Source organism: Bos javanicus, chromosome 19 (assembly GCF_032452875.1).
Source record: "Bos javanicus breed banteng chromosome 19, ARS-OSU_banteng_1.0, whole genome shotgun sequence".
NCBI lineage: Eukaryota > Metazoa > Chordata > Mammalia > Artiodactyla > Bovidae > Bos > Bos javanicus.
Genome location: NC_083886.1, coordinates 6,411,203 through 6,437,897, shown reverse-complemented (window position 1 = coordinate 6,437,897; position 26,695 = coordinate 6,411,203). Strand labels below are relative to the sequence as shown.

At 36.7% G+C, this 26,695-nt stretch overlaps 1 protein-coding gene across 8 annotated transcripts in view; it reads right to left on the bottom strand.

Annotated features, from left to right (window-relative positions):
* STXBP4 (syntaxin binding protein 4) overlaps positions 1–26,695 on the bottom strand; it is a 254,199-nt gene that overhangs the window by 175,869 nt on the left and 51,635 nt on the right. For all 8 annotated transcript variants that reach the window (XR_009731174.1, XM_061389991.1, XM_061389993.1 and 5 more), the window contains 4 exons: positions 25,014–25,092; positions 19,517–19,611; positions 2,117–2,213; positions 385–476 (listed from right to left, as the gene is read on the bottom strand). Coding sequence is in view for 7 of the 8 variants with exons in the window: in XM_061389991.1 (XP_061245975.1) it covers positions 385–476; positions 2,117–2,213; positions 19,517–19,611; positions 25,014–25,092 (363 nt within the window). In the remaining variant the exon portion in view is untranslated. The remainder of the gene's footprint in view (positions 1–384; positions 477–2,116; positions 2,214–19,516; positions 19,612–25,013; positions 25,093–26,695) is intronic.

The window sequence follows — 26,695 nt, the reverse complement described above, 5'->3', positions numbered from 1 at the left end:
ACTCTTGAGAGTCCCTTGGACTGCAAGGAGACCCAACCAGTCCATTCTGAAGGAGATCAGCCCTGGGATTTCTTTGGCAGGAATGATGCTAAAGCTGAAACTCCAGTACTTTGGCCACCTCATGCAAAGAGTTGACTCACTGGAAAAGACTCTGATGCTGGGAGGGATTGGGGGCAGGAGGAGAAGGGGACGACAGAGGATGAGATGGCTGGATGGCATCACTGACTCGATGGAAGTGAGTCTCAGTGAACTCCGGGAGTTGGTGATGGACAGGGAGGCCTGGTGTACTGCGATTCAGGGGGTCGCAAAGAGTCGAACACGACTGAGCAACTGATCTGATCTGATCTAAGTGCAATTAAGACAACTCTATAGGGCATACTCTACCTGTGAATTTAATATGCTGGAAATTTCATGTGCACCAACATTGGCTTCATCCAATTGCAAGCAAAACAAGTTTCTGGCAACGTGGACAAAATCTAAAACAGAACAAATTTCAGTAAGAATACAGCACTTAACCTTATCTCAGTTAACTTTACCTTTCTCTACATGAAGTTAAAGCTATCATTACAATAATGGTTAAAATTTAACTTACTTAAATAGGCTTAATAATAACAACAATAGTAGTAGCAGTAATAATAATAATAGCAGTGAATGTTTCTATAACTGCCTCAAATGCTAGGAATGGCACTTTGTAGTTTCATCTCCAGAATTTTCTGAGATAGGCCCTCTAATCCTCTGCATTTTACAATCTAGGGCTAAGATAAGTTAACTTGGCAAGTAAGTAGCAAAGCAAGATTTCATTTAAGATCTGACTGAAAGTCATATGCTCTTGACTGTTATATAACACTGCCTAATGTCTACCTAGCAAACTATAAGTTTCCTGAGACATGGGGTGTGACATGTTCATCTAGTGGTAGTTGCTGGACTGCTTGAGGGCAGGGAAAAGCATACCTAATTGCTCCTTACACAGATTCCTAACAACTCTGTTCTAAATGCCCTGCCTACACCCAGCCTTAAGTACCTGATGCTCTCAATTCCTAAACCTTTCCAGGAATCAGCTTGCTCTCTGGTGTGATTCCCCTATCTTTTCAAACACTTGGGCTTTACATGCCTCTGCTCACTAACTCATTTACTGTTCTCATTTACTTTCTGTCCTTATTCACTGTGGTTGTACATGTATTTCTGTTTCTTGTTCTCATTATTTTGTGATGATTTTCAAAAGGAGAGGGGATCAAATATATCTTTTTTATCACTTCAAAACCCCAAATTTCATTCTTTAGCAATGCTGATGCTTTTAGAATGATACAATGTTACATCTACTCTATAAAAAATAATTAAATTCTTACTGCTGTCAAGGATACAAAAAACAGTTACATTCAAACATACTAGTGGCAGAATAAATATGTGTGTAAAATGTCTCTGAAAAACAATTTATTAATACATGTGAAAAGTCTAAGCCACTTGTGGGAATTTATCCTAAGAGAAAGAAGAAAAAAAGCTATATTAAATATAGAATTATTTATATTATCAGTTAATGAAAAACCATCAAAATTTCCAATAGTGCAAAGTCTATGATATTATTATATCATACTGGTTGAAAACATTTATGGAACAAATTAAAAACAGAACATAACATGATAGAATGATACTTTAAAGCTGAAAGATTCTAAGAAAGTTCTCCTTTCTGCTGACTCAGTTAGGCCAATAATTCTGAGTTTTTAGAATACTGTATAAGGCGTTATGTGCATGCTCAGTCACTTCAGTTGTGTCTGACTCTTTGTGACCCCCGTGGACTGTATATAGCTATCCAGGCTTCTCTGTCTATGAGATTCCTTAGGCAAGAATACTGGAGTGGGTTGCCAGGCCCTCCTCCAGGGGATCTTCATGACCCAGGGATCAAACCCATGTATCCTGCTTTGCAGGTGGATTATTTACCGCTGAGCCACCAATGAAGTCCCACCGTTTAAGGAACCTGAAATATTAATAGATGTGGTTTTTGTTTTTCTTTATTTCCTTCTAAAGAAGAGGCACTCTTAATAAATGTGGGCCACAACAACTCTTTGACCAAGTTTCTGTGATGATGCAACCTAATATTGCATGATGAACCTAACCTTACCTCCAAAAGACACCGTCCCCTTTGTGTCTACTTGTACTTGCTGTCTCAGGGCTTGGTGTTGTTCTTTTGTGGGCTGAATTCCAAGATAATTTAGAGCCTGGAATGGAAAGGATGTATGTGAAGCAATTTTTCTAATCTCCAAAGAATAAAACTTCATTACACATTATTTTATAACCCAGTGAAAAGAATCAATATCAGGAACAGTGACCATGATCAAAAAAAGTCTGATAACTATTTATGGATTAATTTTCCATAAAAAACTAGCTTCTTGATCTTCCACCACCTTACTTTTCCCCCCAAGGAAAGCTAGCACTTTAGCGAGTGTCAAATTTATAAGCATATCCCTAGAACCAAATTCAAACTATTTCTTAGTTTTTAAAAATATGTGACAAGGAAGAAGAAAAATGCAAGGAAATCTTAACAAATCCGACAATGTCGACTTTTGTTTGATATCTTGTACTTGAGACCAAAACTAAGGTTGCCAAGAATTGGGTCAAATACAAAATATTCTAATTTTTGGTTTGTTTATGGGCAAGCTTACACAGATAATAAACTAAAAAGCATTCTCTGGAACCCACTTCTCTCTCCTGTCTCTTTTTAGTACCCATAGCTGGTTAAAATTTCAGAGACTGATAGTTGTATTACTATTTCAATGTTCAGTCTCTCCTTGTTCTTTAGTAACAGAACCACAATTTCTAGCTAAAAACATCATCATTTAGCTAAGAGATACTTCCCAGCCTCCTTTTCAGCTTGATGAGGCCATATGACCATGTACTAGTCAAGGAGATGGAAGGCACACTTGCAGGGAACTTCTAGCAAGTCTTTCAAAAGTAGGGGTAGGTGCTTCTTGTCCCTTTTCCTTCTCCCTTTAGTCTTAATTAAAAGAAAGAAGGGGGGAAAAAAAAGAATGAAGGAAGGAAAAGAAAGGGGGTAAGAAAGAAAAGATTGCTGGAATTTAAGTAGTTATCTTGGTTCATGAGCTACCTCAATAAAGATGGTGGAGCAGAAAGATAGAAAGGAACCTCCATGCCAGCCCTGGATTATCTTCTTTCAGGTTCCTTTTTGGTTTAAGATAAACAAAACTCTAATGGAAATCACTGTTGGTTTATATTAAAAGGTTATATATAGCAAAATATAACTGTAAACTGGTGCATAAAATCTAAAAAATGACCTATTATTAGATTCTGGCAAGAACATCAAAACTAAAATGAAGGTAAAAGTTAATACTAGTAATTGCTCTTTATATATTACTTCCTCCTTTGAAATCTGCTTAGTCATCCATCACTTCATTTACCAAGTATTTATTTAGTGCTTACTATTTGTTATGTACTTTGGGCTCCAAAATCACTGCAGATGGTGACACAGCCATGAAATTAAAAGACGCTTAGTCCTTAGAAGAAAAGTAATGACCAACCTAGACAGCATATTGAAAAGCAGAGACATTACTTTGCCAACAAAGGTCCATCTAATCAAGGCTACGGTTTTTCCTGTGGTCATGTATGGATGCGAAAGTTGGACTGTGAAGAAAGCTAAGCACCAAAGAATTGATGCTTTTGAACTGTGATGTTGGAGACTCTTGAGAGTCCCTTGGACTGCAAGGAGATCCAACCAGTCCATTCTAAAGGAGATCAGCCCTGGGATTTCTTTGGAAGGAATGATGCTAAAGCTGAAACTCCAGTACTTTGGCCACCTCATGCAAAGAGTTGACTCATTGGAAAAGACTCTGATGCTGGGAAGGATTGGGGGCAGGAGGAGAAGGGGACGACAGAGGATGAGATGGCTGGATGGCATCACCAACTCGATGGATGTGAGTTTGAGTGAACCTCGGGAGTTGGTGATGGACAGGGAGGCCTGGTGTGCTGCGATTCATGGGGTCGCAAAGAGTCAGACACGACTGAGCGACTGAACTGAACTGAAACTATGCAAAGGGACATAGCAACAAGATACAGCCGCTACCCACCATCATCTCTATGGTGAAAAGAACATATAAATAAATGTGATTAGTGTACTATGCAATTTAATAAAGTGGGTACAGGGTATGTGTGCTTATTCGCTCAGTCATGTCTGACTCTTTGAGAACCCATGGACTGCAGCCAGCCAGACTCCCACAGCAAATAAACTGGTTAACGTATAGATGGCTAGGCATAGCAAGAAAAGGACACAAGAGGCAGGGAAAACATCAGGAGATTTCTTCAAAAGTGATTCTAGAGCTTAAGTCAGCATCATCTGCCTGCCCTGTCTACACAGTCATAGTCCTGCATACAAGATAACGATTCTTAACTTTTGATAGTCTTTTCCTTTAATCATAAAAAATATTCCAAATATAGCAAAAAGGAAAAAAAAAAGTAAAGACAATGATACAAAGAACACCTATTTACCTGCTGTCAAATAGACACTCATTGATATCTGCCGATTTAAGAAATAAACATCACACACCTGGCTGAAAGCTTTCTCCATCGTTTCTCAGCAGGAACCACTACCCTAAAGCTAAGGTATCCTTCCTGTTCAGGATTTGAGGCCACTACATTTATTCCCTAATAACACACACTCTGGTATATTTATGATTTCACACAGTATAAGACAAAGGATAGCCTTATAAACTATTTTTATCTTTTACCTCAGTGTTATAGTTTAATATTGAACATACTGACAAAAATTGGAGTGTGATAACAGCAAATGTTATTAAGAAGGTAGAAGAATAGAAGTGCTTATATACTAGTATTGTGCAAAAATTGGTACAACCAGTCTGGAGAATAATTTTACAGTATCTAAGAAAGTTGACAGTACATGTATCCTATGATGAGGAGACATGTAAAATGTAATTATAAAAAATAGACTGGATTAATTCTAAAAAGTCCATGAATCAGAGAATGGATAATAATAATACATTAATCCAGTTGAACACCATTTAAATTTTTAAAAAGTGAACTATTTGTTGTTATCACACTTTTGTCAGTATGTTGATTATGGAATAGTATGTTGTTTGTTCATTTGTATTCTCCTAACTATTGATACAAGTAAGATTTCTTTATATATTTACTAGCAATGTTTTTGACATTACTTATTTAGAAGTATATTTAAAATTTTCATATATAACAATTTAGGAAGTATTTTCTCTCTCTTTTTTTTTTTAATGAGTCCTAATTTGGTTGCCTTCTCCGAATTGTAAAAACCCAAAATGTCCTGAGACATTGCCAAATGTCCCCTGAGGCAAAACACCTGCATCCCTGACCTTAAGAACCACTGCGCCAGAGACAAACACTGTTTGTCAACTGGTTATCAGTTTTCCTGACTCCTGTGAATATCGGAAAAGGCAATGGCACCCCACTCCAGTACTCTTGCCTGGAAAATCCTATGGACGGAGGAACCTGGTAGGCTGCAGTCCATGGGGTCGCTGAGGGTCCAACATGACTGAGCGACTTCACTTCACTTTTCACTTTCATGCATTGGAGAAGGAAATGGCAACCCATTCCAGTGTTCTTGCCTGGAGAATCCCAGGGATGGGGGAGCCTGGTGGGCTGCTGTCTATAGGGTCGCAGAGTTGGACACGACTGAAGCGACGTAGCAGCAGCAGCAGCTTCTATGAATATAGAATCTATATATTTAGAAAAATAAATAATGTATCTTTTTGCCAAAATTAAACTACATACAGTGCTTTCTATTCTGTCTTCGTGTCCAACTCTTCATGACCTCATAGACTATAGCCTGCCAGGCCTCCCAGACCTCATCATCTCCTGAACTTTACCCAAGTTCATGTCCATTGCATCAGTGATGCCATCCAGCCATCTCATCCTCTGATGCCCTCTTCTCCTTCTGCCCTCAGTTTTTCCCAGTGTCAGGGACTTTTCCAATGTGTCGGTTGTTTGCATTAGATGACCAAAATACTGGAGTTTCAGCTTCAGCATTAGTCCCTCCAACAAGTATTCAGGGTTGATTTCCCTTAAAATTGACTGGTTTGATCTCCTTGCTGTCCAATGGGCTTTCAGGAGTCCTCTCCAGCACCACAGTTCAAAGGCATCAGTTCTTTGGTGTTCTGTCTTCTTTATGGTCCAGCTCTCACAACCGTACGTGACCACAGGGAAGACCACTGCCTTGATGATACGGACCTATGTCGGATGAGTAATGTCTTACTTTTCAACATCCTGTCTAGGTTTGTCATAGTTTTCCTGCTAAGAAGCAACGTCTTCTGATTTCATGGCCACAGTCACCATCTGCAGTGATTTTACAACCCAAGAGGAAATCTGTCACTACTTCCACCTTTTCCCCTTCTATTTGCCATGAAGGAATGGGGCTGGATGCCATGATCAGTTTTTTTTTTTTTTTTTAATGTCTTAAGCCTTTTTTTTTAAGTCTTAAGCCTTAAGCTGGCTCTTTCACTGTCTTCCTTCACCCTCATCAAGAAGTTCCTTAGCTCCTCTTTGCTTTCTGCCATTAGAGAGGTTATCATCTGCATATCTGAGGTTTATTTTTCTCCTGCCTATCTTGAATCCAGCTTGTAACTCATGCAGCCGGGCATTTCTCATGATGTGCTCAGGTATAGGTTAAATAAACAGGATGACAGCAGACAACCCTGTTGTACTCCTTTCTCAATCTTGAACCATTAAGTCTGGTATTCCCATCTCTTTAAGAGCTTTCCACAGTTTATGATCCACACAGTCAAAGGCTTTAGCATAGTCAATGAAACAGAGGTAGGATGTTTCTCTGGAATTCCCTTGCTTTCTCTATTATCTGGTGAATGTTGGCAATCTGATTTCTGGTTCCTCTGCCTTTTTTAAACCCAGCTTGGACACCTGGAAGTTCTTGGCTCACAAAATGCTGAAGCCTAGCACACAAGATTTTAAGCATGACCTTACTAGCATGGAAGATGAGTGCAACTGTCTAATGGTTAGCACGTTCTTTAGTACCACCCTTCTTGGGAATTGGGATAAGGACTGACCTTTTCCAGTCCTGTGGCCACTGCTGCGTCTTCCAGATTTGCTGACATATTGAGTGCAACACCTTGATGACATCATCCTTTAAGGTTCTGAATTGTTCTACTGGAATTCCATCGCATCCACTAGCTTTATTAACAGCAGTGCTTCCAAAGGCCCACTTGACTTTGCTCTCCATAATCTCTGGCTCTGGGTGACTGACCACACGATTGAAGCAATCTGGTTCATTAAGCTCTTTTCTGTATAGTTCTTCCATGTATTCTTACCATCTCTTCTTGATCTCTTCAGTGTCTACTAGGTCTCTACCATTTCTGTCCTTTATTGTGTCCATCTTTGCGCAAAATGTTGCCTCGATATTTCTAATTTTCCTGAAGAGATCTCCAGTCTTTCCCCTTATTTACTTTTTCTAGTTTTATGTACTGTTCATTTAATAAGGCCTTCTTGTCTCTCCGTGCTATTCTTTGGAACTCTTCATTTAGTTGGATATGCTTTTCCCTTTCTCCCTTTTCACTTTTTGTCTTTCTTCAGCTATTTGTAAAGCCTCCTCAGATAACTGCTTTGCCTTCTTGCTTTTATTTTCCTTTAAGATGGTTTTGATAGCTGCCTCCTATAAAATATTACGTATCTCTGTCCATAGTTCAAAATTATTAAAATACTAGATAGAAAATAACAAATCATGTTGTTTTCACACCTTATTCAAGATTCCATGTTGAATCCAGTCACTGAGCAGCTCTAGCTGCATGCAACAAATTCTGACAAATTCTCTTCTCATTTTTACTCTGTTACAAATGTTTTCTAATTTTCCTTGTTATGGCTTCTTAGATACACCCATCATTTAAAAATGGACATTTAATTTCCAAATACATGAGATTTTTAAAGTACCTTGATATTAATTTCTCATTACATGCTTTCTTCTCCACAATCATCCTCTGTGTTTCTTCAGCTTTTCAACTTTATTGAGACTTTCAATGGCTAAGTCAAAGATCTCTCCTGGTAAATGTCATATTGCACTTAAAAATATGTGGGTTATTTTCAAATACCTTTTGATGTTGATTTCTAACATAATTCAGACTCTGTATGATTTCAATAGATTTAGACCATGACATTTTTGCACCTTGTTTTATATTCCTGGGTATGTTAAAGTGTCTCCTGGTTTACAGTCTATACGAATTTGAACAGAATTCATATCCTGCCATTGTGTGAAAATATAATAAATCTTAATTATGTTGAATTGGTTCATAGTGCTTTACAGGTCTACTATATCATTCTACTTTTCTGTCTATTCATTCTATTAATTTTTGAGAGTTTGATATTGAAACTCCAACTATTAATAAAAATTTCAGTTTATGTACTTAAAAGTAATTGTAGTATATATTGGAATAATATGTAACTTTGTTCTGCATTTTCCAATTCTCCTGTAAATGTGTTATCATACTTTTACTATTTAAATAACAAAAAATAAAGAAAAAGCAAAAATAAATTAGAAACTCAATGGTTATGTGAGGTTAGGAGGTGACTGCAAAGAAAGTGAATTAGAGAAACAATGCCTCACTAAAGTCAAATAGTGGGTAATTATAAGCATGTAAGCTTGGAAGAAAAGTTATGACCAACCTAGATAGCATACTGAAAAGCAGAGACATTACTTTGTCAACAAAGGTCCATCTAGTCAAGGCTATGGTTTTTCCAGTGGTCACGTACGGAGGCAAGAGTTGGACTGTGAAGAAAGCTAAGCGCCGAAGAATTGATGCTTTTGAACTGTGGTGTTGAAGACTCTTGAGAGTCCCTTCGACTGCCAGGAGATCCAACCAGTCCATCCTAAAGGAGATCAGCCCTGGGTGTTCTTTGGAAGGAATGATGCTAAAGCTGAAACTCCAGTACTTTGGCCACCTCATGTGAAGAACTGACTCATTGGAAAAGACTCTGATGCTGGGAGGGATTGGGGGCAGGAGGAGAAGGGGACGACAGAGGATGAGATGGCTGGATGGTATCACTGACTCAATAGACGTTAGTTTGAGTGAACTCCGGGAGATGGTGATGGACAGGGAGGCCTGGCGTGCTGCGATTCATGGGGTTGCAAAGAGTTGGACATGACTGAGCGACTGAACTGAACTGAACTGAAGCTGGGAAGAGGCTAATCAGAGTTAAAGTGTTAAGTATATAAGTACCTTGTATGTCCGAAAGAAAGGTAAAGATTCTGATTAACTTAAGACTAAGTTCAAGATGAATGTTAAAATTTTAAAGTAACCAATAAGATTACCAAGAAAAGATTTAATTTGTAAACATGATGGAGAAGAATAAAAATAAAATGCAAAAACCAATGACCAAAAAATCAAACATAATCAAACCAAAAAAAATACAGTAAAGATGGGGGGGGGAAGGGATTTTAAAAAGGAACAAAGAAAAATTTAAAATTAAGACAGGATAAAGAAGTAAAAATGCATTATAATAAGATTAACTGTAAAGTATATGGAACAATGGAAACACTTCCATAAGACTGGTAGGAATGAAAATTTGTACAGTTACTTTAGGAAAAAAAATACACCAATCGAACAATTAGTTTCTGAGCATATACTATGAGTCAAATGCTTTTCTAGGAGATGAGGAAACAAAAGGAAAATTTTAACAGTAACTTAAGCAATGCTGAAAGTAAACACTTTGATCTTGTTAATATTTTAGCAATCAACTTGTGAAAAGCATATAAATGATACTCAACATTTGGAATAGCATTACCTATTGAGGAAAGAGGTATATATGATCAAGAAGAAAGGCACAGGCAATGTCAAAGATTCTCATTCTTACCTGGGTGGTGGGTACATGTATATTTGTTTTATTATTCTTTAAACTTTAGACATAAAATTCAATCATTCTTGCATATAGTTAATATTTTCATATAAAGAAATAAAAACAATTTTATAAAAATAATGCAAATAAAATATCCATCACAGAAGGTACTCAATATACAGTGGTTCTTATTATATTAAGCAATAATAATACTGAAAAATGCAATTAACTACAGTGTAAATTGTTCCTGAGCTAGACAGTAACAGATGACAGTTTTGCTGAAAGTAAAATTTACTCTGGAAGAACACAGCATGTCAGTGAGGGAGGTAAGCTCATAAATTTACACTGGAAGTAATTTGATGGGAGATGAAGATGGCAGAGTAGGAGGACATGGAGCTCACCTCCTTCCACAAGCACATAAAAAATACATTGACATATGAAACAATTCTCAAGGAAAAATAACTGGAAACTGGTATAAGGACCTTCATACAACTGATACTGAAAGAAAGATAATGGCTAACTGTGCAGGACGGGAAGAGAAGTGATAGGGTTGGGACCTATGCCTGTGGTTGGGAACTTAGAGGAAAAGAGAGATCACATGGACGGACATTCATCCTGGAAGTGAGTGGGCTGAACCACAGACTGGGTGTCCCAGTCCCGGTCTGGGGAGACACAAGCCCCCGTGGGTACTGGGAGAACTGCAAGAATAGACAGAAAGGGTAGAGGAGCCTAGAGTCCACTCAGGAGGAGTGGGCAGGTACTAGCACAGGATGGAGAGAGGTCTGCCCTAGCAGCTGCCGCCTTGCTGTGCTCCTCAGTCCAAGCAGAGAGAACACCCAGTCCCACTCACTCTACGTCACAGCATGTACTGGACCTGGGGCACCCAAGACCTGGGAAAAGACTTGGCTTAGGGATGCAGAGGTGACCTGGGGGTGCAGGGTGTAGCCCAGGTAGGCAGTGGTGGCTTGCTCAAGAAGTGCCCCCAAAACAGCCCACATTTAGGACGGTAGCATGGGGGCAGACTTCCTGCGCCTGCCTCACTAAGTATACTGGCCTACACTAAGCAAACACCCCAGCTCGGCTCACTCGAAGCCACAGGACAGCACTAGATCTGTGGGGACCACAACCAGGGAAAGGGGCGAACATGGGTTGCATCTGAGCAGGGGTGCTGTTGTCTGCAGAGGCAGACTTAGACCTCTGTAAATATACAGGCCCACTTCCTGCAGGACTCCCCTCCTTTGGGGCAAAGGCCCCAGTGCAAGAAGTAAAAATACATACTAAGGGAAACAGAGCCAGTTCTAGCCTGACCTTCAGGGATTCTGCTTTGGCAACATGGGAGCAAATCCTGCCCCTGACAGGGTGGTGACATTCAGTGAGCAGAGAAGTCCCATCTCATACCCTGTGCAGGCTCTAGCTCCTCCATCACCAGCCACACCCCCTACCAAAGTGACAGGAGCCAGCACACCCTGAGGAAAGATGTGATAGGCACCCGTATCAAATCCAGCCCTCCCACTAAAGACACTGGGCACATGCAGTCTGCATAGGGATGCTCTCACATAAGAATACTCCCTCAAGACCACAACAGGTACATCGTTCATCTAAATTAACAAAGACAGAGAAAATTAAAATGAAAAGACAGAGGAACTACTCTCAAATGAAAGAGTAAGAGAAAATCCCTGCAGAAAGTAAATAATGAAACAGAAATAATTTTCCAGATAAAGACTTTAAAACATTGCTAACTGAATTAGGGAAAGTAATTTATCTAAACACAGATCATTTGAACAAGGAACTAGAAAATATAAAAAACATACAGTTGAAAACAGATAATTAGTTAAATATCTGAAATTAAAAAAAAAAAAACAACTCTAGAAGAAATGGATGCAAACTAAATGACACAGAAAAATGCATTTGTGATCTAGAAGATAAAATAATGGAAATCATCCAATCAAAATAGCAGTTAGAAAGGCAAATTTTAAAAAGTAATATATGACATCTTTGGGATAACACTAAGTATGCCAATATTCACATTATAGGGTTTCCTATAATGTGAGAAGAGAAGCGAGAGGAAAAACGGGTATCAAAAGTATATGTGATTAAGTTGTGGCTGTAAGATTTCCCAGACTGAAGGAAGGAAACATTATCTGGGCACAGGCAGCACAGAGGTTCATTAAAAAGATGAACCCAAACATACCTATGGTAAGATATGCCATAATTAAAATGGTAAAAGTTAAAGAGACAGTTCTAAAAGCAGCAAGAAAAAAACAAAGAGTCGTATACAAGGGAATATCCATAAGGCTAACAGTTGATTTTTTTGTAGAAACTTTGCCAGTAAGAAGGGAGTAGCATGTATATTCAAAATGTGGAGACTCTACCCAACCATATTGTCATGTAGAAAAAAAGGAGAGATGATTTCTCAGACAAGCAAAAACTGAATGAATTCAGTAATACCAGATCTACCCTTAAAAAAAAATGCTGAAGGATCTTTTCTAAGATGCCTCTAAGGAAATAAGCATCTATAGGAAAGGATAAAGCCCATTAGAAAAGACAGATATATAATAGAGATCACAGTTTACTTAAATAAACCAGTATGTGGATTAAAAGATAAAAAACTATAAAAGCAACTCTATTGTAGATAATTAAGGGATAAACATTAACATGTAAAATCTGAGATCAAAACCAAATATGGGGGAGGAGAGAAAAAAATGTAGGTCTTCCAGAACACATTTGAGTTTAAATGTCTTTCAGTTTAAATGAAGTAGATATGACTTTGGCTCAACATACATGAATCCCATGGTAACCTCAGAGCAAAAACTTACAAACCACAATGGGAAAAGAAAAAAAAGAAGAAACAGAGAAGAGCTACAAAAACGACAAAAAAATAAGTGATAAGATGGCAGTAAGTAATTTCAGTTCAGTTCAGTTGCTCAGTTGTGTCTGACTCTTTGCAACCGCATGGACTGCACCACTCTAGGCTTCCCTGTCCATCACCAACTCCTAGAGCCTATCAATAATTCCTGTAAATGTCAATAGAATAAACACTCCAATCAAAAGACATTGGATGGCTGATTGGATAAAAATACAAAATCCTTCAATACACTGTCTAGAAAAGAATCACTTCAGGGTTAAAGACACATACAGACTGAAAGTGAGGGGATAGAAAATAGCTATTCAATGCAAAATGAAAATGCCAAGAAAGTGGTAACAGTGTGTGTATCAGACAAAACAGACTTTAAAAGAAAGGTTATCACAAAAGACAAAGAAGAACACTGTTAAGTCGCTCGCTCAGTCGTGTCCGACTCTTTTGTGACCCCGTGTACTGTAGGCCACCAGGCTCCTCCATCCATGGGATTCTCCAGGCAAGAATACTGGAGTGGGTTGCCATTTCCTTCTCCAGGGGATCTTCCTGACCCAGGGATTGAACCCAGGTCTCCCGCATTGCAGGCAGATGCTGTGACCCCTGAGCCACCAGGGAAGCCCTATGTAATAATAAAGGAATCAATGTAAGAAGATATTACACTCATTAATGTATACACCTAATAACGGGAGGGCCTAAATATATAAAGCAAGTATTAACAGAGACAAATGAAGAAAATAACAATAGTACAATAACAGTGAACTTTAACATCCTGCTGACATTAATGGACAAATTGTCCAAACAGAAAATCAATAATTGTTCCAATAATCAATAGGACCTATTGATTAGGTCCTAATTGTCCTTATTGTCCTAATTGTCATTAGGACCTAATCAATAGGTCCCATTGATTAGTACCTAATCAATAAGGTCCTAGAGTTGGATTTAATTGATACCTACAGGACACTTCATTCCCCCCAAAGGAAGCATATGCATTCTCTGCAAGTATGCATGAAATGTTCTCTATGACAGATCACATACTCAACACAAAATAAATCTGAACAAATCTAAAAAATTACATCAAGCATCTTTTCTGACCACAATGGTCTTAAACTAGGAATCAACCACAGAAAGAAAAATACAAAAAGAATAAACACATGGAGACTAAACAACATGCTATTAAAATGGGTCAATGATGAAATCAAAGAGAAATTAGAAAATACCTCAAAACAAAAATGAAAATATAACTTTATAAAATCTTTGAGATCTTTAAAAGGAAAAAAAAAAAAAAAAACAGTTCTAAGAGGGAAGTTCACAGTGATACAGGTGTTTCTCAAGAAATAAACAACCTAACTTACCACCCATAAGAATTAGCAAAAGGACAAACAAAGCCAAAGCCAGCAGAAGGAAGGAAATTATTATTTCCACAGAGGAAATAAAATAGAGATGAAAAAAAGACAATTAAAGGATACATAAAATTGACAAATGTGTATCCTGGCTCACCAAGAAGAAAAAAGAGGACCCAAATAAACAAATTAAGAAATGAAACAGGTGAAATAATGACTGACACCACAGAAATACAAAAAATCATGAGAATACTATAAACAGTTATATGCCAATAAACTGGACACCCTAGAAGAAACAGACAAATTTCTAGAAACATATAACCTGCTAAGACTGAGTCAAGAAGACAACAGACAATCTGAACAATCACTAGAAATAAAATAGAATCTGTAATAAAAATAATAGAATCTGCAAACAAACGTCCAGGACCAACCAAACAGCTTCACCGGGGAATTCTACCAAACATATAAAGAACTTATACCTATCCTTCTCGAGCTATTTCAAAACATTTGAAGAGGAGGGAGCACTCCCAAATTCATTCTACAAGGCCACCATTACTGTGATATCAAAACCAGACAAAGATGCCTCAAAAAAATTATGTGCCAATATCATCGATGAATACAGATGCAAAATCCTCAAAAAATATTAGCAAACCAAATCCAATAATACATAAAAAAGATTATACACCATGATTAAGTTGGATTCAGTCCAGGGGCATAAAGATGATTCAGTGTATGCAAATCAATCAATGGGATATACCACATTAGCCAAAGGAAAGATAAAAATCACATGATCACCTCAAAAGACGCAAAAAAGCACATGACAAAATACAACATCCATTCATGATTAAAACTTGCATCAAAGTGGATATAGAAAGAACACATCTGAACATAGTAAAGGCCATTTGCAACAAACACAAACCCAAGATAATACTAACTGATGAAAAGCTAAATTACTTCATGCTAAATTCAGGAACATGACAAGAATGCCCACTGTAACCACTTCTTCTTAAATATTAGAAGTTCTAACCACAGCAATAAGACAAGAAAGAGAAATGAAAGGTATCCAAGTTGAAAGTGAAAACATAAAATTGTCACTATTTGCAGATGACATCTGAGAGTCATCTGTTCTATAGAAAGAAAACCCTAAAGTCTCTACAGAAAAATTTTAGAACTAATAAATGATTTTAACAAGGTAGTAGGAAACAAGATTAATATACAGAATTATGTTGTGGTCTATAAACTAATAATGAAATATCAGAAAGAGAATCCTTTTAAAATCCTTATCAGAAAGAATAAAATACCTAGGAATAATCTTACGGTGAAAGTATACTCTGAAAACTAATAAAACAACAATGAAGGAAATTGAAGTTGATATAAAGTAGAATAAGAGATCTACAGATTTAATTCAATTTCTATGAAAATATCAGGACATTTTCACTGTACTAGAAGAAACAATCATAAAATTCATATAGAAACAGGAAAGACCCCAAATGGCCAAATCATCTATAACAAAGGAGTAAGAACATACAATGGAGAAAAGATCATCTCTTAACAAGTGGTTCTGGAAAAACCAAAGTCACGTGTAAAATTATGAGATTAGAACAATCTGTCACACCATATACAAAAATAAACTCAAAATGGTTTAAAGACCTAATATAAGAACAGAAACCATAAAACTCCTAGAAGAGAACATAGGCTGAATACTCTTTGACATAAATTATAGGAATATTATTTTTAATCAGACTCCTAAGGCAAAAGAAATAAAAGCAAAAATAAACAAATGCAACCTAATTAAATTTAAAAGCTTTTGTCCAACAAAGGAAACCATAAACAAAATGAAAAGACAACCTATGGAATGGGAAAAAATATTTGTAAATGATTCAACAGACAAGGGATTAATATCCTAAACGTATAAAAAATTCATAAACTCAATATTGAAAAAAAAAAAAGACAACTCAAATCAAAAAATGGACAGAACACAGAACCTGAATAACCATTTCTCCAAAGAAGACATACAGACAGCTAATAGGCACATGGAAGGACACTCAACAATACTAATTACAAGAAAAATGCAAATCCAAACAATAAAGAGATAATCAGTTCACTCTCGTCAGAATGACTTACCATTGAAAAGGCCTACAAATAATGAATGTTGCAAGGAGATGGACAAAAGGGAACCCTTTTACAACTGTTAAAAGCAGTGTAAACAGGTGCTGAAACTTTGGAAAATAGTAAATAGCTTCCTCAAAAAACTGAAATTAGAACTACCATATATGATTCACCAGCTCTACTCCTGGGTATTTATTGGGAAAAAAATGAAAACACTAATTCAAAAAGATACATTCACCCTAATGTTCAGAACAGCACTATTTGTAACAGCTATGTCATGTAAGCAACCCAAGTGCCTCTCAACAGATGACTGGATTAAGAAGATGGGTATGTGCTTGTGTGAGTGTACATCTCATGGAATACTACTCAGCCATGAAAAATGAAATCCTGCCATTTGCAGCAACATGGATGGACCTAGAGAATATGCTTAGTGAAATAAGTCAGACAAAGACAAGAATTATACGATACCACATTTGGAATCGAAAATACAATACAAACATATATGCAAAACAGACTCAAAGGTATAGAAAACAAATTTATGATTATCAAAGAGGAGAGGAAAGGGGGAATTAGGGACAAATCTCAGGTATGGGATTAATAGATGTAAGCTGCTATATATAAAAGAGATGAACAGCAAAGATTTACTGTATAGCACAAGGAATTATAGTCATTTTATAATAACCTATAATGGAGTATAATCTGCAAAAATTCTGAATTACAATGCGAAATACTTGAAGCTAATATAATACTGTAAATCCACTACACTTCAATTAGAAAAATGAATTTCAGGTAATGTATCTTTGATTAAAAATAAGTTCCAATAATTTCTTGAATAACTAATATCTTTAAACTGTAAATAAAAACGCAAATTTGACAGACACATAAATGTCCTTAACTTTTTCTGATATCCAAAAAATGATGAATTTTAAAACTGTCACTTCTTAATATATTAGTCACGTACTTCCCAACCTAATACAAAGACCACTTCATTAACTATGTTCAGACACTGGGTACCATTGCTCACTACAGATTTATTCAAATGCTATAGAAATGGCAAGAGTCAAGTAAACATCAGTGAAATGGCATCTGTAACCCAAAGCATCTTTCTCAGGTACAAAAATATAGATAGCAAGGAGGTGCAATAATTTTTCACCTTCAAGCCAACTAAAAAGTATATCCTTATTTCTATGTTTAACCATACCTACTTATAAGTTTAACAATGGGATCAAACAAGACACATAGTATTAGTTCAGTGTTAGAAATTACTTTCCAGTATATCCTGATATAAAACTGTCTCCCTACACTACTAAAACATGTAGGAGTTCATGAAAACAATGCCCCAGAAACATACATTTCACAGATAATTTCCTCATCAAATTCTAACTTCTCTGCCTTTCTTAAAAATTGTACCCCCCCCCCAATTTTTTGTTAACCTGTTCTGTTAAGAAAAATGATGGATAAGGAAGAAAATAAGATAACTGGGACATTGTTTCTTAAAATAAATTGCAACCCAGAAAAGAAAAAAATTGTACTGCTTTGGCTAATGACTTAATAACCACACAATCAGTCAACACCTTTTCCTTGTGAAATATTTTATATTACCAATTTCCTAGATACTATATGTAAATACTTATAGGAAACAGAGTAAAAAGATAGAATTTTATTATAAACACTTGAACACATTTATCAATAAATAGGAAATATGTTAAAAATGTAATGGACAATAAAGTTGAATCTGTCTACAAAGTAGCAACTAAAATAGAAGGATCTATTTCAAATTAAACTGATACAGATATTAATATATTAATATGCAACTATTCAAAAAGGTAAGAGTAACTCAGAAAACATGGGTGGATAGAAGATAAAACAGATTTTAGAAAAAAAATTTATTGCATGAAATTTAGTTTCAAACTCTGAGAACAAAGACTGCTCTACTAAATACAGTCACTGAAAATATCTGGAATAAAAGCAGGGAAGAATGCAGGTTACAAAGAATGTAGGTTTCCTTGGCTATAAAACTAATTTTATTTTGCTACAAAAATAATCAATTTGCTTAGGCTAAAAGGAGGACTAAAAGTGGAATACCGATTCAATATGCAAGCAACTTGGAATCAATACAAATTTAGATGATTTTCGTATCTCTAAGAAAATTAATCATTTTTTTAAAGTACGTGCTAGAAAAATTTAACTAGCTTAATTCAAGGACTAAACACTGCCAGGTAAAGTCATTAGCTGAATAATTTCTCCTTATCCAGAGGAATGATTAGTATTAAACCTCAGATATTCCAAAATGTATAAAACAGCAATATCATTAAAAAACAGTCGTTATTTATTTTTAGATATTAACAGATATGGTTTTAAACCTCAAACATTCTATTTTTTGATGATGTTAATGTTACTGATTGTAAAACTTGCCATTATCCAGAACTTACATTTCAGCCACAAAAAGAAAGTAAAACACAGAAAAAGATACTCAGGATTTTGAAGACACAAGGGATACATATCAAGTATCTAATTAATGAGAAAATTTTATGCAGCACAAATCAGATTGGTGTGGTGGTACAGATTTAAGTAGTGGTACAAAGAGATTGCAAGCGTTCACTCGCTGATAAAACACAGAAGATTTCAGGGTACTGTAAAGTGATGTTCAATGCTACAGATGTGCAAAAATGGCAGTTTTGGCCTAAACTATAAACATTAGCAAGAAACTGGACAAAGGAGTTGGAACTGAGTCAGAATTTGAACAATGAGTAAGATTCAAACTGGTGTTGATAAAGGTATTATTAGAGGACCATGCAAAGGTCTGAATATGTGCATGAATGTTAATGCATAATTACTCTAGCTATGCATTTTTATACTCTTCCTAAATGTAAAAAATCATTATCCACAAAAACTGCCAGGAAAGTAGAGGCTGTGAACCCTTAGCACTATATCCATTTTCATATTTAAAAAACAAACGAACAACCCAAAAACCTTCATATATTTTTGCTGTCAGCTCCCAGGTAACCTGAGAGGAAAAGTTTTAAAATCTTTTTCTGCTTATAATTTTTCTTTTTTAATCATCTTGTTCCTTTTATAAATAGAAATTCTCAATATAAACTTATCCTCTATATGATTTTTTGGGTACATTGCCACCATTTTCTTTTTATCTAGTAGGTTTATATTTTGTTGTTTAGGATTTAGCTTCCCTTCACTTTTTCAAAAATTGAGTAATGGGGTATTACTTCCTTGTACTTATTGCCATTACAGGTTTGAAGTCTAATTAACTGCAAATAGATAACTCAAGAAACTAATGGCTCCAATCTTTTATCTTCACAAAGAATGATAATACTTCCTTGCTATAGTTTCACGGAAGAAAGGTGAAAAAATTTCAAGTATTTACCATTTCCAGTTTCTCCACCTTAACGCGGACAGACGGATTTAGGGAAATCTTCTTTCCTTGTGGCCCATAGTTATCAGTCCAAGCAGGGGCAATATCTAAGAGACAACAGGGTACACATTAATTGGAAATTTAATTGGAATAGAACTTTTCATTTGACAGGAGGTGTTCTTGGCTCCTGCTGTTCAGTAAGAATTCTGGCTAATCAGTTGGCAGCTTTCACTTTTGTTTTCATTATTTTTTGTTCTTTAAATCTACAATGTATCATATAAACCAGCTTCACTTAAGCCTTAAAAGACGTGGTCTAAAAAGAGTAGCCAATTATGCATTAAGTCCCACAGAAATATTAATTTAAAATACAAACATACATCCCACCACTTACCCTGTCATCATAACGCCTTATTAATTGCAAAATGAAAAGTATTTATTTTCTTCCAAACTTAGTAAAATCATATTAGAAATTCAAAAAGGTCATAATTTCTCTTTGGCAAAAGTAGTCTGCTATATGAGTTCTGAAGGTACTATGGAAAAAACTCACAAATGCAAACTGTTTCAAGGTTGCACATAAAGTATGATTAGTCTGAGAACTTCTTGAACTGAAAATCCTATTTCTTATTTTACCGAAGGATTGTATTTTGAGGAGCATAAATGATTCTCAAGAGTTGAGTGTCATGCACCTCTCACCCATTCTCTAACACCTTCCCAGTATACCCTGACTATTTAGACAAGCTCTATCCTTGCTTTATGAGTAAAAACCAGGTGTCCCAAGGGACTAGAATTTGAAAAATTATTTGCCTTAATATGCCACATTTTCTCAGATTTCTGCAATTCATGTCAATCCTTGTATCTAAATTGTCACCATTCTAAATACACTTTTAAATGGTATTTTACTAGTTCTACATAGAAACAAGAGGAAGAGAAAAAACTTTTTAAAATGTCACATTTTTATGCAGTGTTTTAATTTTTTTTTTTAATTTCTCAGAGCATCTGTCTCTAAGTACAAAATGATTTGCATTCTCTTTCCTAAGAACATAAGAAGTGCATATGAAAATAAATAGTCTTCCTCTAAACCTTTAACACTTCCTTAACATTCTATGTAAAATCTTGAATATAACTTATAGGTGTCAAGATCATAAAAAAAAAAAAAAACGGTTACTGACTTTTAACTTTAAATGGAATTCAAAGGTTGAGAAAGACTGATTTTAGTATAATAGAATTTTTACAAATTTGACAAAGGCAACAAAGATGCCTTTTTACTGTGATACCTAATTGTTGGCCAAGGGCTAAAAATAAATTATGAATACATTCTTTTTCCTCTTAAGAGAAATTTTTTGCCAAACTTGAAGTGTAGCATAAAAGGTCAGCATGAAGTGGTATGGAAACCCAAGTACGAGATAAGTCAAACCTTATTTTCCATTTTCAGGGTGTGAACATGTGAGTCTTGACAATGACTTTTTAGCCTGGTTCCTGACCTGCCATTAATGCACACTAACACAAGGTGGCCCCACGCTAACTTAAACATGAACTCAGACTGAGACTAACCCTGAGTGTGAATTACTCAATTCAAGCGTGTGTGGAAGGGGTGTAGAGGAGACGCAAGAGAGGGCAGGACAGGGACACATACCAAGGCATGTGTTTTCACTTATGTTTTCCTCAGTTCAGTTCAGTCGTGTCCGACTCTTTGCAATCCCATGAATTGCAGCATGCCAGGCCTCCCTATCCATCACCAATTACCAGAGTTCACTCAAACTCATGTCCATCGAGTCAGTGATGCCACCCAGCCATCGCATCCTCTGTCGTCCCCTTCTCCTCCTGCCCCCAATCCCTCCCAGCATCACAGTCTTTTCCAATGAGTCAACTCTTCGCATGAGGTGGCCAAAGTATTGGAGTTTCAGCTTTAGCATCATTCCTTCCAAAGAACACCCAGGGCTGATCTCCTTTAGGATAGACTGCTTGGATCTCCTTGCAGTCCAAGGGACTCTCAACAGTCTTCTCCAACACCACAGTTCAAAAGCATCAATTCTTCGGTGCTCAGCTTTCTTCACGGTCCAACTCTCACATCCATACATGACCACTGGAAAAACCATAGCCTTGACTAGATGAACCTTTGTTGGCAAAGTAATGTCTCTGCTTTTCAATATGCTATCTAGGTTGGTCATAACTTTCCTACATCCAGGCATAAACATTCCCTATGTCCAACAGTGGATATAAGAGAAGAGTAGCGCAAGAGTTGGACAAGACTTAGCAACTAAACCACCATGCTTACTTTTAGGCAGGCAGTACACTAAGTACTTTATGCACATAAGGGCATTAATCAACAATAACCACAGTGACACAGGTATTATTATTTCCAACTAAAGATGATGAGACCAAGACTCCAGAAGGTAAAGAAACTAGCACAAGATCATACGGCAAGTAGGTGACCATGTAGAATTCTAATCTCTTATGACTTCTTAAACCAATTGTTTAAATGTGTCAATATCTTTCATCATCAGTCTTCTCATCCATAAAGCAGGAGGAATAAAAGAGATCACTTTATAGGAACTATAATGGTAAAATTAAAAACCCTACAAAACTACTATGAAAACCATGCATGCATGTGTGCTAAGTTGCTTCAGTCGTGTCTGACTCTTTGTGACCCCATGGACTGTTACCCGCCAGGCTCCTCTGTCAATGGGGATTTTCCAAGCAATACTGCAGTGAGCTGCCGTGCCCTCCTCCAGGGGTTCTTCCCAACCTAGGAATCAAATCCACATCCCTTAGTCTATCTGCATTTGCAGGTGGGTACTTTACTACTAGTGCCACCTGGGAAGCCCATGTAAACTATAAAGTACTGTTAAGAGTCATACATACAGACAAAGATTAAACAGGAAATTAATGTAAAATTATACTAACCCTCAGTGGTTTACCAAAATCTCTTTTCTAGCCAAGTATCCCCTAAATCTTTACCTTGAACCAAAACTTTAGGAGGATCTAGGCATAAATCATGCATTTGTGCATGCTGTAATTCATGGTAGGTTGATCCGGAAAGCACGCACTTAAGACAGTTTTCCTCAACTTCCAGTGTCCCTCTCAGTTTCAGCCTTGAGCGCCTTATTTACTCATGTGGTGGGGGGTTGAGAATTTTCAAACTATGGCTTATTTCTCTTGGATCTTCTCTTACTTTTCTTCTTTTTAGAAGAAAGGAAATAAATGTTTTATGAGTGCAAAAATCAATGCCATTTAATAAATACTACGAACCTTCCCATGGATGTATTTCTCATCACTAGCTTGTTTTCAGTTATAAAAGCCTTACTGTAGGAGAATTAAGGCTTCTGTTGTGGTAAAGTTAAAGTAATGGTTGTCTTTCTTCATGTAATAATTCTTTACTGACTTCCTCAGGAATGTCTTTAGTGTGGTTTTAGCTTCCTCATAAACTCACCCATTATTCAGCTTATGGCAGTAGTAAACAGCTGGATTCTGAATTATGAAATTTATATAACAGAATAGTTTCCAAAGGCATACTCAAGTATAAAGTGGATTTAAAAAATTCTAACCAGTTTTACTGGCTTCCCTGGTAGCTCAGCTGCTAAAGAATCTGCCTGAAATGCAGGAGACGCCAATTCAATTCCTAGGTTGGGAAGATACCTTGGAGAAGGGATAGGTTACCCATTTCAGTATTCTTGGGCTTCCCTGGTGGATGAGATGGTAAAGAATCTGCCTGTAATATGGGAGACCTGGGTTCAATCCCTAGGTTGGGAAGATCCCCTGGAGGAGGGCATGGCAACACACCCCAGTATTCTCAACTAGAGAACCCCATGGACAGAGGAGCCTGGCGGGCTACAGTCCATGGGGTGACTAAGAGTCAGACATGACTGAGCGACTAACTACATCCAGTTTTACACTTCAGAATGCTTTTGAGATGGGAACAGGGGTAGATTTGCTTCATTAAGTTTATTTTTGTTGAGATTATATTAACACTCATATATTTTTAAGATTAATAAATACCAGCTGGCTGAAGGAGTTTAGATGTGGCAGTTAAGGATCTAATTTGGGAATTTATAAATAACTACTTTAAACAAGTCACAATGTATGTCAGTTACCTACAGAATTTAGAGTTGACTTTGTTTTTTCCCCTCAGAAGGATCTTGTCTAATACATTCGTGTGGAAGAAAATGGTTCGTCCTAAAGTCAATTCCATTTCAACTCTAGAAAAATTTCCCATTCTAATTGCATTTTAATATTTACATAGAGCTCACTCACTCAAATTTTTCAGTAGATTATTTTTCTACAACAAAATCAAGCATCATTTCTTATAGTCACGGATGTAAATCTACCCCAGTTTATTCATTACTGTAGGATCTCCTTGCTCTAATTGGAGTTGCCTCCTAGGATCATCTGACATGTAGCTCATCCTTACTTTTTTGCTTTTGATGATGGTGCCTCATTCACTTAGGATGATCTCTTATCTTCATCCATCCATTGATGTTTATCACTTCTTTCAAGATACAGATGATGTCTGACTTTTGCCAAGAAATTTTTCCCTACTGATTTCTGTATCTTGTTCAGTCACTCAGTCACGTCTGACTCTTTGTGGACCACCTGGCTCCTCTGTCCATGGAATTTTCCAGACAAAAATACTGGAGCAGGTTGCCATTTCCTAGTTCAGGGGATCTTCTTGATAGAGGATCAAACCCTCATCTCTTGTGTCTCCTGCACTGGCAGGTGGATTCTTTACCATGAACACCACCTGGGTATTTTGTGACAAATCAGAAACTATGTACTAGCTTCAGGGGTAAAGAAGGAGGATGTAAAATTGAATTGAAAGACAGAAGCTTTCACTTCTGCTCTAAAAAATATGTCCCGGAATATTATCTGAGCTATATTCTAAACTTCAGTTTCTGTAAAATTTAATTTAAGGGGAAGATTGTGTTCTTGAGCCTGGAAACACTTTACTGATGGATAAAAATCCTTTTTTTATGGGTAACTTACACAATTAATCCTTTATTGTTTAAAAACATCAATAAGTCATTTCATGAAAATTAAGAAACAGTAATACTGAATTCATAATACTCAAGTGTTTTTCAATTTATATCTATATAATCTCTTCCAAGAAAAATAAAAAATATTTCTTTTCTTAAGCTATGCTCCCGTCTATAATTTCTCTGCAAGCTGCATTTAATATACCTCACCAGGATTTCACTAAAAGGGCAAGGAAACCTAATCTTGATTTAAAGAAGAGTTTTCATTATGTGGTTTTAACAGTCCATTGATTATTACCGCTTCATAGATACTATTATGATAATTTATCTTTTAAAATTACAACCCTTTGTTCAGGAAAATTTTCAATAAAAATCATAATCTAACAGAGATCATCACATGATAGATTATTTTTGCTCTTTTATTCAATGAAGAAAAAAGAAATAATGCACTCTTCTTTAAAGTCTATTGTCACATTATGCACTCATTGAGAGAGATATTGAAAAAAATAACAGGAAAAAGGAATTAAATGTTCATTTACCTGTATTAGACATATCTGTAGGGCTGTTGTCTGAAGAAGTAATTGGAATCTGTTCTGTTTTCTTGTATCCAGTTTTTATCTAAAGAAAATGAGGAATATGAAATGTCATTTTCTAAAGTAGGTCAAAGACCAGACTAGGAGTTCATGTTAACATAAAAAGAATGATTAATGAGATTAAAGCAATAGTTCCGAAAATCGAAACTTTTAAAATTTTGGTATATTCACCTTCAAACAAAGCAATTCAGAATTAAAATAACAACTGCTTTTAGCTCTACCATAACAAGGACAACAAAATATAAGGCTATGTACCATGTCTCTGAAAAGGTATTATAACCCCAAATGAAAAAGTATAAGAGCTAACAGAAAATCTTAAACTTTATATCTGATTAGCATGGACTTAGTAGCGTTAGTACTAAGCAGAGAAAGGCACCTGAGTAAGAGTTCCACTCTGACTACTTAGGTTGTCACCTACTCATCACCCTGCAGTCCATGGGGTCGCAAAGAGTCGGATATGACTGAGCGACTTCACTTTCACTTTTCACTTTCATGCATTGGGGAAGGAAATGGCAACCCAATCCAATGTTCTTGCCTGGAGAATCCCAGGGACAAAGGAGCCTGGTGGGCTGCCGTCTATGGGGTCGCATAGAGTCGGACACGACTGAAGTGACTTAGCAGCAGCAGCAGCAGCAGCAGCATGGACCCAGAACTGAAGATACCTATGATGAATTTTGTCCCACTGATTAAAAGCCTACTTGAGTTTCAAGTTTGTTTTATAGAGTATATGCTCTATTCTATACTTCATTATTGACTGCACTGTAGCGATTAGTAATTACAGTCATCCCTTCGTAGCTACCAGTTCTGCATCTGCAGATTCAATCAAAAGCAAATTGAAACTATTTTTTTAAAAATTCCAGAAAGTTCCAAAAAGCAAAACTTGAATTTGCAGCACCAGCTAAGAGCTGGACACGACTGAGTGACTTCACTTTCATTTTTCACTTTTATGCATTGGAGAAGGAAATGGCAACCCACTCCAGTGTTCTTGCCTGGAGAATCCCAGGGACGGGGAGCCTGGTGGGCTGCCGTCTATGGGGTCGCACAGAGTTGGACACGACTGAAGCGACTTAGCAGCAGCAGCAACTATTTACATAGCATTTATACTGTATTAACTATTACTAGTAATCTAGAGATGACATAAAGTATATGGGGAGGGTATGCATAGATTATATGCAAATATAACACCATTGTATACAAGAAACTTTAACATCCTTGGATTCGGGTATCTGCTGTGGGGGCTGTGGGAGGAGGTTGTCATGGATATCTACAGATATCAAGGGATGACTGTAATTATGTTGATTTTCATGTAGAAACTCCCCCTTTTGTGTGATTCATTGGAAAAGACCCTGATGCTGGGAAAGATTGAAGGCAAGAGGAGAAGTGGGTGACAGAGGGTGAGATGGCTGGATGGCATTGCCAACTCAATGGACATGAGTTTGAGCAAACTCCAAGAGACAGTGAAGGACAGGGAAGCCTGATATGCTGCAGTCCATGGGGTCGCAAAGAGTCAGACATGACTTAGCGACTGAACAACAACAAAGGTGAATTATATTCCAGCATATGCATATGAGGGAACAATATCTACCTACACTGTGTAGAAAAGAGCTGAGGAACAGAAAGGAAGATTG